At 42.9% G+C, this 12,099-nt stretch overlaps 1 protein-coding gene across 4 annotated transcripts in view; it reads left to right on the forward strand.

Moving 5' to 3' along the window:
* The first annotated feature begins 21 nt into the window (after positions 1 to 21).
* The window catches only part of HPS5 (HPS5 biogenesis of lysosomal organelles complex 2 subunit 2), a 43,384-nt gene continuing 31,306 nt past the window's right edge, over positions 22 to 12,099 (forward strand). The window contains exons 1-6 of one of the 4 annotated variants that reach the window (XM_006056057.4): positions 24 to 351; positions 7,825 to 7,988; positions 9,668 to 9,778; positions 9,947 to 10,011; positions 10,463 to 10,655; positions 11,764 to 11,897. In XM_006056057.4, coding sequence (XP_006056119.3) covers positions 7,881 to 7,988; positions 9,668 to 9,778; positions 9,947 to 10,011; positions 10,463 to 10,655; positions 11,764 to 11,897 — 611 coding nt within the window. In that variant the 5' untranslated portion in view covers positions 24 to 351; positions 7,825 to 7,880. Of the gene's footprint in view, positions 352 to 7,824; positions 7,989 to 9,667; positions 9,779 to 9,946; positions 10,012 to 10,462; positions 10,656 to 11,763; positions 11,898 to 12,099 lie in introns of all 4 variants that reach the window. The other 3 variants (XM_006056058.4, XM_006056059.4, XM_044943507.2) reach the window with 3 other exon arrangements.

The raw sequence follows: 12,099 nt of genomic DNA on the forward strand, positions 1-12,099 counted from the left end.
CCGCTAGTTCCCTCCCTCCTCCGCCGGTGCCCGCCTGTTTCATTTCCTCTCGCTGGCTTTAAGCGGTGAAAGGTCCCAGGAACTTGGCTGTCTCACCCCTTTGGCCTAGAGCTCCTCCGGTCCCGTTCAGCGCTGCGTCTTCGGCCGGCAGCGGGCAGGCCGCAGAGAGCGTAATCGCGACCGCGGCCGGAGGGGGAGGGACCACGCGCAAGCAGGGCGTACCCCGTCACGTGACGAGGAAGTACCGTTAACAGCTTTGTCTCGGCGTCCCCGGCGCTCCGGGATGACGTAAGCCTGGGAGGGGAGGAGTAGGAGGGAAGACTGCAGCTCAGGTGCGGCTCTTAGCGCGCGGTGAGTGTGCGGGTGCCTAACCGGGAGAGATGCTGTGACCCACAGAAAGTTGGGGGCTGCCAGCCTAGAGGTGGTGGAGAGGGGCTGAGACCTACAGGCTGGGAGCCTGGCTTTGAAAACTTGATTACCGCTGCTTCTTTCAAGAGATCTGAATGTAGTATTAAAGTTAACTGCTGTTAAGTTAGGAGTTCGCTAGGCAGGGAGCTTGTGGTCAGATGTCTGCAATGATGCGTGCAAGGCATGTTGAGTGCATGAGTGAGTGAGTCGCCATTTCTTGGTCTAAGGTAGAGAGGAGTTCTCTATTACTTGAGTTGTTGTTGAGTCACTCAGTCGTGTCCGACTTTGCGACCCCGTGGGCTACAGTACTCCGGGCTTCGCTGTCCTCCACTGTGTCCTAGAGTTAGCTCAAACTCATGTCCATTGAGTCAATGATGCTATCCAACCTTCTCATCCTCTGTCTCCCCTTCTCCTGCCCTCAGTCTTTCCCAGGATCAGGGTCTTTTCCAAGGAGTCGGCTCTTCGCATCAGATGGCCGAAGTATTGGAGCTTCAATTCAGCATCACTCCTAATGAATATTCAAGGTTGATTTCCTTTAGGATTGACTGGTTTGATCTGGCTGTCCAATGGACTCTCAAGAGTGTTTTCCAGCACCATAGTTCGAAAGGCATCAGTTCTTTGGCGTTCAGCCTTCTTTATAGAAAGATCCCATTATGAGGGAATCCCCAACTTCCCCTTGGCATAATATCTTTAATTTTTCTTCCTTTTTCCTCTCTCTTGCCTCTTCTTCCTTCCATGCATCTAGTGGGGAAAAGAGAACGCTGTGATTTGCGTTGGGTGTTCTCACAGCAAACACTGGTTCAGTAAAATGAGTACTAGGCCAAGAGACCCCACTCCAGTACTCTTGCCTGGAAAATCCCATGGGCGGAGGAGCCTGGTAGGCTGCAGTCCATGGGGTCGCTAAGAGTGGGACAGGACTGAGCAACTTCCCTTTCACTTTTCACTTTCATGCATTGGAGAAGGAAATGGCAACCCACTCCAGTGTTCTTGCCTGGAGAATCCCAGGGACAGGGGAGCCTGGTGGGCTTCTCTGTCTGTGGGGTTGCACGGAGTCGGACACGACTGAAGCGACTTAGCAGCAGCAGCAGCAGGCCAAGAGAAAAACCTTTTTTTGATCCTACTGCTTTTTATGTTGCCATCAAGCAATAGGGGAAATGGAAAGGTAATTAGATTTGGACTCAAGATTAGTGGATTTTAGTCTCACCTCTGCTTATGAGCTCTGTGACCTTTGGTAAACCAACTCTTCAAAAGGTTTTTTCATTGACTTTGGTAAGCATTTATGGCCACCCTCTGTTTGCTTAGTGTTTTGCTAGGCTAACTGTGACAGAAGTAATAGTTAAACTCAGTTTTGTGGAGAGATGGGTTTTTTTTTATTTGGAGGAAGATTCCAGAAACAGCATATATTACACCATGGAGGCACAGAAGGTTTATAGAAAGATTTGTACAGAGATTCTTAAGTATTTACTTAAAAGTCTTGAATGCATCTATGTGTATGACTAAGTCACTTTGCTGTACACTTGAAACTAACACAGCATTGTAATTTAACTATATGTACCTCAGTAAAAAATCTTGTTCAGAAAAATTTCAATCACAGACAGAATAGTACAATGAACCCTCATGTATACCTAACCAAACTTTAACAAGTATCAACATTCTACTGTTCTTGTTTGAACAGCTTAAAAATTTCTGGGTACTTTTTATATCCATTGGTGAATTTGATTAATAGCAGCTTTCAATTTGAGCTCAATTCTACTGTATCTAGGTACTGGCTGATGTTGTTTACTTGCTAAGTTGTCTCCAACTCTTTCGTGACTCCATGGATTACAGCTCACCAAGCGCCTCTATTCATGGAATTTCCCAGGCAAGAATATTGGAGTGGGTTGGCGTTTCCTTCTCCAGGAGATCTTCCCAACCCAAGGATCGAATCTGTGTCTCCTGCATTGGCAGGCATAGTATTCTTTACCACTAAGTCACCAGGGAAGCCCAGGTACTAGCTAGGAAGATTGTATTAATTTTGTTTGAAAATTTCTTTGGGTGTTAGTTAGCTTCTTTCTCTGTTGAATCAGATGTGTGACATGGCTACTTTAAAAACATACCTGGAAAAAAAACACACACACACACACAAAAAACTGCCTCTGATACTATTTTAGGATGTAATATAGAAACTTAGTGTCCAGGTCAAGGAAGTTAGTGTTTCTACTCTGTTCTGGTTATTAAGCTACTGAAGAGTTTTATGTTCAGTTCTGGACAAGACATGTTCAGGCAAACTAAAGGCCCTGTCTGGAAGGCTTATCAGAACTGAGAGGAATTTGGAAATTGTCAGGTCAGAATGATTGAAGAACTGGTGTTGTTAAATTTTTAGAAGACCTCATGACATTTTTCAAATACTGAAGGACTGTTTTGTAAGGAGTAAACATTTCCTTGGGCTTCCCAGGTGGCACTCTTGGTAAAGAACCCGCCTATCAAAATGCAGGAGCCACAGGTTTGATCCCTGGATGGGGAAGATCCCCTGGAGGAGGGCATGCAACACACTCCAGTACTCTTGCCTGGAGAATCCCATGGACAGAAGAGCCTGGCGGGCTACAGGACATAGGGTTGCAATAAGTCAGACATGACTGAAGTGACTTAGCATGCATGCAGACATTTTCTTAAACTGTAGAAGCCATAGTTGGTAAAAGTTCCAAGTCATCAGGTTTCAGCCCAGTAGTAAAAAAGTACCTTATAATGGTGTGAGCTGTGGAGGAGTGGACTGTGCAGCTTCATGAGAGGGAGCACTTCCTTTCCCTTCCTGAAAATGTTCAGGGATCCAGAAGCTTAATTCAGATTAATTTTTGAATTACGTGGATGTGTGCCCCGAGATATCTGTGAGTCTTCCACTTTGAGAATTATGAGAAGTGGGACTTATTCTAGACCTGAAAGCCTGGGAAGATTTTGGTAAGTAGGTCTGGGAGGTAAGGAGTCTGTTCAGAGATAGTAAGTGCAAGGGAAGGTATAAATTTGGAATGGTGTAACACTATCACCCGGAGAAGGCAATGGCAACCCACTCCAGTACTCTTGCCTGGAAAATCCATGGACAGAGGAGCCTGGTAGGCCGCAGTCCCTGGGGTGGCTAAGAGTTGGATATGACTGAGCGACTTTACTTTCACTTTTTACTTTCATGCCTTGGAGAAGGAAATGGCAACCCACTCCAGTGTTCTTGCCTGGAGAATCCCAGGGACGGCGGAGCCTGGTGGGCTGCCGTCTATGGGGTCACACAGAATCGGACACGACTGAAGCAACTTAGCAGCAGCAGCAATACTATCACCGGGCTTCCCTGATAGCTCAAGATGGCAAAGAATCCGTGTACAATGCAGGAGACTGAGTTTGATCCCTGGGTTGGGAAGATCCCATAGAGAAGGGAACAGCTACTCACTCCAGTATTCTGGGCTGGAAAATTCCATGGACAGAGGAGCCTGGCAGGCTACAGTCCACGGAGTCTCAAAGAGTCAGACACGACTGAGCAACTTTCACTTTCACTAACACCCAGCAACTTCTCTTGAGAACTGACATTGTATATGCTGTTCCCTTTTCGTTCTCATCTGCATTAAGTCTTTTTCAGAGAAACAGAAACTAGGTTTTTTACTCGATTAGGTCATAATTTCCAGGTTATTCTCTCTTCACTGAGATCTATGCCAAATGATCTATCCATATCAGAATTTAAGTTTGCAAGTGGAAGAGATAGCCACTGTGGTCTTGATGTCATTCCTTTCTATCTTCTTTAGGATCTTACACAGTGATTCATCTTCTTTCTCTTGTATCTTCAGTCCCTATCATTCTAAATTCTGTTCATTTACTACCTACACGTCTGTTTGAGTCTCCTCTGCTCATAAAGTCAAGAGAGGTTTTCTCCTTCTCCACAAGATGTCTTGAGTAACTAAAAGACCTTATCTTTAGTTTCTCACTTCTAACCCCTTTTCTCAAGTCCTTGGTTTCTAGTGTCTGCCCACAGCACTTTACAGAAATTATGTTGTCTACCAGTACTAAATCCTTCAATGCCTTTTTGTTGCTTACCAAATTATAATTTGTTCAGGTTCCTTGGTTTGAGATTCATAGTGCTTTGTAACTTGTACCTGAATTAATATCCAGGTTTATCTTTTTTTATGCCATTGCTTGTATGCTGTGTTTCAACCAAAGACTTATATTCTCCAAATACATCATCTGACTTGCCAATGCAGGAGACATGGATTCGATCCCTGAGTTGGGAAGATCCCCTGGAGAAGGAAATGACAACACACTCCAGTATTGCCTGGGAAATCCCATGGACAGAGGAGCCTGGTGGGCTACAGTCCATGGGGGGCGCAAAGAGTAGGCCACCACTTAGTGACTAAACAACAACAGTAAATACTTGGCTTATTGCTGCCTCGTTACCCTCCCTTTCCTCAGGTCTAGTGCTGCTTCCCTTAGAAAGGTTTCTGCGGTTACTTTTAACTCAGTGTGATCCCTCTGTCTTCTGTGTTCCGATGTACTACTTTGCTTTTGTTCCCCTTATGAGGGGTGTGTGTGTGTGTGTGTGTGTGTGTGTATGAGGTGTGTGTGTATGGGGGTGTGTGTGTATGAGGGATGTGTGTGTGTGTGTGTATGAGGGGGGGTGTGTGTGTGTATGAGGTGTGTGTGTGTGTGAGAGGGGTGTGTGTGTGTGTATAGGGTGTGTGTGTGTGTGTATGAGGTGTGTGTGTGTATGAGGTGTGTGTGTGTGTGTGTGTGTGAGGGGTGTGTGTGTGTGTGTGAGGGGTGTGTGTGTGTGTATGAGGGGTGTGTGTGTGTGTGTATGAGGTATGTGTGTGTGTATGAGGGGGGTGTGTGTGTGTGTATGAGGGGGGTGTGTGTGTGTGTATGAGGGGTGTGTGTGTGTGTGTATGAGGTGTGTGTGTGTGAGGGGGGTGTGTGTGTGTATGGGGTGTGTGTGTGTGTGAGGGGTGTGTGTGTGTGTATGAGGGGTATGTGTGTGTGTGTATGAGGTGTGTGTGTGTGTATGAGGTGTGTGTGTGTGTATGAGGTGTGTGTGTGTGTATGTGATTTGTCTTTCCTCCTCAGTTGATTATAAAGTGACTGCTTTCTGGAATTATTTTGTCTTGTTAGCACCACTGTGCCTCATATTTTACTAGAAGCCGTTGATTTGGAGAAAAAACACCAGAATTATGAGTTTAAATTTTACTCAGGGGCTTGCTGAGGACTTTAGCCTGGGCGATAGCCACTCAGTTAGCTCCGAGGAAACTGCTCAGAAGAGGTAGGAGAGAAGACAGTTTACGTGTGAATTTTAGCTGGGAAGTAAGTGCAGGCAGGCCTATATCTTGGTAAAAGAGTACTGCTAATCACAAAGGACCGATTTTAGTGCTTTTCTATGTATGGGGATGTATGAAAATCTGAGGTGATTAAAATTCTGCCTGAGATATACATCTAACTGTTTGAGGGGCCTTTGTCTGAGCCTCGGGCCTCATCCTGTTGACTTAATTTCCTCTGAGTGCCCTGGTGGTCAGCAACTGCAGCGGGTTAGGACTTAACCCTTGTAGAATTGGATGGTGAGCAGAGCTGTTTGGTGATCCTGATTTTTCTCTGTCTGTAATACTTAATAATGTGAATGGGTGAAAGAATGACAGAAGATTTTTAAAAAATATTTTGAGTATAGGAGAACTATTAAAGATTTTTTTTTTCCAGAACACCATTCTTGCACAGATCAAGCTGTATTAAAAACAGCATTAATAGCAGAAAATAAAACTATGTTATGTGTATGCAGTAAAAACTATTGTAAGCGTCTATATGTGTTTTGCCCCTGGAAATTATGCCTCATGAATGTTAGGACTTTTATTTAGGTTTTGTCCTCTGTTGTATCTCTGGGACCTAAAAGGATGCCTGGCACATAGTTGGTGCTAAGTACATATTTATTGAATAAATGAGTGAGTGAATACATGTGTTTTTTGGGAAAAACAAAACCACAAGGTATAAATAATTAAAAACAATTATAAACAATTATTTCTGAATTTTTCCGTAGTATTTGCTTTTTTTCTCAACTTGGTAGGTAACAAAAGATTGAGGAAAAGTTAAAATTAATGGGTAGAATTTTCTTAAATTCTGTTTCTTTTTTTCTGGAACCTCGTATAATTTGACAGAAACATACACTTGAGTGTTGTCGAACAGGTAAGAATGCTTGTGTTAGTTTACAGAGTCTTCACTGGGTAGCTGGCATCTGCTCTCTTGTATTCTTTTGTTTAGTCACTAGGTTGTGTCTGACTTTTGCGATCCCAGGGATGTGAATTCTTACTCCTGATTTTTCCTATCAGGTCTGATACTGAAGCTCTCATTCCCCTTGGTGTGCTAATTCTCGGCATCTGACTTCTCACTCACAGGCTGGGGGAAGCCATCCAGAGGCCCTTTCCTGTTAAACACTGTTGAATTGTGGGCTCATAACCATTGAATGTCACCTCACTCCAGTACTCTTGCCTGGAAAATCCCATGGGCGGAGGAGCCTGGTGGGCTGCAGTCCATGGGGTTGTACAGAGTCGGACACGACTGAAGCGACTTAGCAGCAACCATTGAATGCAGTGAGAGACTTACAGACAGATGAATTACAGCTCTTAGAATTGCAGCTGGAGTTGCTATTTTACCACAGAGGAGCTTGACAGAATTTCCCCTTATATTCTGCAGTGTCTGTTCTATACTGTTAGATAAATAGAGTAGGATAGGATTATGGAGAACCTTGAGAATCTGGATTTTTTTTCTCTGGGAGTTTTAGAGTCAGGGAATGATACCGTACAAGCTGACTGTCAAGTATAATATTACTTGTACATGTTTTCTTCCCACCTAGATGCCAGGCACCTCCAGAGTAAGGAATCCTTGTCCCTTTTTCATGTTTCCTTGTTTTCTCCACTTGCTCCTGAGTCCAGGCTTGCCCTGCTCACTGCACGACAGGCCAGTAAATTGGAGACAGAAGTGTTGAGGCAAAGAATAACTTTATTTGGAAAGGTGGTTGACTGAAACAATGGCAGACTCCTGTCACAAAATAACCATCTTCTTGGGGTCTGGATACCAGATTGTTTTATAGGGGTGGGGAGGAAGGTGAGGAAGTAAAGTAAAAAGGCTATTAGTCTTGCAAATATCTCCTGGAATGGCCAACCTCAGGGAGGGGACTGTTAATTTCTCCCTTCCTGTAGCCATCCACAGGTGGAGCGGGTCCTGAAGAAAGGCATTTTGGTTTAAGGTTCAGGCAGAGGGTCAGGGTTCCTTGAGGCAGGCCATTATGTATGGATTGCAACAGCAATGGGGAGCAAAGGTTAAAAGGAACAGATCCAACATGGAGGCAGATTTCGTTCTTCGCTGTAACACCTGTTCATTTAATGCTTGCTGAAAGAGTGGTGAGCTTCTTAAATTATATTTCTGCAGGTTTTATTCAGGATCACTGTGCCTGTCCCTCAACGTAGTTTCATCTGTCTGGGTAAATGACTTTTGTGCCAGTGATACCAGAGTCCTACAGCCATGTTCTTGCAGAATTTGAGTCTCTGGATCCATTACTTTCAGCCCTGAGGCTGGACTCCACTCGTCTAAAGGTGATTTTCTTGATCCTTATATCAGTTTTATTTTCATATTGATAGTTTGGTGCATTCTGTGTTATATGTGTGCCCCCCGCAAACATTTTTTATGTTTCACAGACTCCTGGGTGTTCTTACCTGTGCTGTAATACTTTGCATAGAAGTAGTATTTTCCTAGCACTTTCTTGATTTATTTTTCAAGCAGTTGATTGAATTCTTCTTTCCCATCCTTAAAAGTCATGATATTGATTATTGAATCCACCCCTTCCCCCAAATCTTACTGCCTTCTCTCAGAAAGTAATGTATTTGATCGAAAATAACATAGTTTTAAATGAGTATACCTCATTGCCTTTTGAACAGTAAGAACCATTGCAGTTCTATGAAGTTCATTTCAAAACAAGGAATTTGATGTACCCCCTCTGTTTTAGGGAACAGAGCTAAAAATTAGCATTACAAAATTAGCCAAAAATTAGTTCTGTGGGGAAGGAGTATGTGCTTCTCTCAAATTCTTGAGTTCATTTGATAAACTAAGGAATGACGTGGTAAAGAACAGTCTCATCACCAATTCCTCGCCCCAGAGCACCCTTCTAGCCTCTGAGCAAAGGAACGGGAAGTAATAGGCAAAGTAATATGAGCAACAATTGTGAGGGTTGGTAGCTGACATTTTTTAGCTGCAAGTTACAGAAAATCTTCTCAGTAATGGCTTAAGCAATAAAGATCTTTATAACCTGGTTGGAGGTCGTTGTTTCTGGGTTTAGTGTGGTGGCCACTGATATTCCTTAGGACCCAGGCTCTCCATCTTTCCTGTTCTGCTAGCTTCTGTATATTGACCGTTGGTCATATTTGCAAGATAAGCGGCTGGCTTCAAGTCTTGATTATCTCCAGTAGCAGCTCCAGTGAGATGGAGCTGCCTGAGAGAAAGGCTTTTTTCCCCTTCAGATTCTACCATTTATCTGAGAGGGCAGAGTTTTCCAGGAAGCCCTCACAGGGCTTAGTCTCATTAGCTGGACTTGAGTCCCAGGGCTCCCCCTAGCTGCAAAAGAAACTGGGTAAGTGAAGATTTGGATTTTCCAGCTTCTATAGTAGAAAGAAGCAAGGTTGAAGAGGATTGGGAATATGTTTGCCAACCAGTAATTTTTACCGTAGTGTTCTGGGCACAGCATGGCCACTGCTTTTTCTGGATAAGGAGAGGAAGGTGTGGGGAGATCTAATAGTACAGCGACTTGTATTTGCGTCGTCTACAGTCTCACTTGCTCTCAGAGCTGTGGGTTTTCTGTTCTCATCGTACAGACTAGAAAGGATTTACCTGAACAGATGGTTAAAGTGGTTGCTTTATCCCCTGGGTACTTGATCTTCCATCATTGCGGTCAGCATTGAAATGACCTAGCTGAATTGCCCAGAAGATGAATAGGCTAGTAACTGGCTTCTGCCAAGGGGGAAATTACTCATTTATACAATTGAGCCTATTCAGCCATTTTGAGATTCAATTAAAAAGTTGAAACCGAAATGTCCTTTCTTCTGTATCTTTCACTATTCTAGAATAAGAGCTTGAGTCCCATTGGATGGTATCTAACTGGGCAGTGGGTTAGGGTGGTGGGGAGGAACCTGACACAGATTCTCAGTATCTTATTTCCAGTCGATAGTTTGATTTGCTTAGTGGCTGAGAGTCTCTCATTTGTCTGTTTCCATGTTTCTAGTGCACGAGCATAGCTGTGTCTCGAAAATGGTTGGCTTTGGGCAGTTCAGGAGGAGGACTCAACCTCATTCAGAAAGAAGGCTGGAAGCACAGGCTTTTTCTTTCTCACAGGGTAAGATTAAGGGTTGCCCTGTCATGTACCATCTGGAGTATCTGTCATAAATGTGAGTTCTCCATTGTAAATATCATTTGGAATAAAAGAAGAAGGTAAAACTTGAGATTGAGTAGTAAATTACCCGTTTTTGAGGAGCTGCCTAATATTTTTCCTTCTGTGCTCTAGGAAGGTGCAATTTCTCAGATTGCCTGCTGTTTGCATGATGATGATTATGTTGCTGTGGCTACCAGGTGAGAAACTGTTTTGAAACTATCTGATTTTTCCCAAATGCATATGAAATTGAAAAATGTGGTGTGTGTTTATTAGGGTGACCAAGCATCCTGGTGTGCCTGGGCCTCACTCTTGTTTAGCACTGAAAGTCCTGTGACCTGGGAAACCATTTAGACCCAAGCAAACCAAGATGGGCAGTTGGTGACCATAGGATTTGTGGAAAACACTAATATGAGGCAACATTTCTGAGACCTCAAAGTAGAAAGGTAACATCATTTAGGACCTCAAAGTTCTCTGTTGTATTGAATTGGTGGACTAAAGCAAGGAGATTAATATCTTGGTTTTCTACTTCCTCTTTTCTGAAGAATAAGAATATGCTTATATATTTAATATAGTTGATACTGTGATGCAGCAAAATTGTACCTTTTTCACCACTGCCAAAAATTTGCTTCTGTGTCTCCATTCTTGCAGTCAAGGTCTTGTAGTTGTTTGGGAATTAAATCAAGAGCGTCGCGGGAAACCAGAACGAATTTATGTGTCTTCAGAACACAAAGGCCGAAAAGTTACAGCTCTCTGTTGGGATACAGCTATTCTTAGAGTATTTGTAGGTGATCATCTGGGGAAAGTTTCTGCCATCAAACTCAACACTTCTAAGCAAGCAAAGGTGAGAACCAGTTCAGTGCTTTGTGTAAGTGGGTGAATATATAAGATGTTGTCTTACAGAATTTCAATTAAAGAACACAGTTTGATCTGTATGTCTCGAGGGGTTATCTAGAGCTCAGACCATTAATTTTGAGAAAACTTGTTTGCATGTAGTATGTATGGTACCCTAGTTTATCTTGGTTGTGTTGCAGAATGTCTGTGAGCTAACTTTCATAATTTGCATCTTGTCTATCACATTACTCCATAATTCACCTGGATGGCCCACTTAAAAAAAGCGTTCTTTAATAGTTGGCTGTCAAGGAAGAACAGATGCCTGTTTATTAGTTACATGAATAAAATGGCAGACATGGAGGAATGGTACCAGTTGCCCAGGCTCCTATTCTCCTGGTCCCCATTTTGAAGAAATTCTTGAGTGCAGGTATACTTTCTTTCAGGATAGATGTAACTTGTGAATAGAATCTAAAAGGCACCCCCTGCATTGGGCTCAGCAGTGTGGGTCCTGAGGCTTCCTGGAATGCTCCAGTTTGTCGTTAAGACAGCAGACCTGCTTTTCACTATCTTCCTTTTCCAAAGCTGTTACATCAGAAGTGGGGAGCTTGTCTCTCATTGGCTTATTTCCTTGGAGGATCGTGGCAGATTAGAAGAGATCTAAATACCATTGCCTAATAATTTTTTTAGTTAACATATCAGAGTATTCTTGATGTGTTAATGAAATATTCATGATGACCCACTTGATTCATAACGTATTTTTCATCCAAAATACATTTGGATTCTTAGCCCTAGTTTGTCTTTTTTTCCAAGTGGAGAAGTACTGTCTACAGGTGAACAGTTCTCTCACATATTCCAAAACTTACTGTGTCTTTTTCATTCCAGCTTAAGGCTCACAAATAGAGCCTTAAGAATTCTCCTCTGCAGTTACGTAGATCCATTCGTTTCAGAAAATGAATGGATGAAACTCTGATAGTCTAACAGGCAAATTAATTTTGGTCCGTTTAAAATTTTTATTTTGCTATCTAAGCTGCTTTCATTTAAAAGCTAAAGAGAGGAGGATTGTGTATAAAGATAAATTTATAAAGATAAATTTTATTTTCTTGTCACATCCCCTTTAGGCAGCTGCTGCCTTTGTGATGTTTCCTGTTCAGACAATAACGACAGTTGATTCCTGTGTCGTCCAGTTAGATTATTTGGATGGAAGACTCCTTGTATCTTCGCTTACTCGATCCTTCTTGTGTGACACCGAGAGGTATATTTACTAACCACGAGTCATTGGAATACAGAATTTCAGAGCTGGAAGGGACTTAGAAGTCATCTCGCCTAATTTCTTCAATTCAGTTATACAAATATTAATAAGGAACCAGCTCTGTGCAAGTTGATGTTAGAGAGCAGAGAGGATATAGAGCAGAGTGACCATAGTCCAGTGGGTGACTACGGCAAAAACCCAGTTC

Source organism: Bubalus bubalis, chromosome 5 (genome assembly GCF_019923935.1).
Source record: "Bubalus bubalis isolate 160015118507 breed Murrah chromosome 5, NDDB_SH_1, whole genome shotgun sequence".
Taxonomy (NCBI): domain Eukaryota; kingdom Metazoa; phylum Chordata; class Mammalia; order Artiodactyla; family Bovidae; genus Bubalus; species Bubalus bubalis.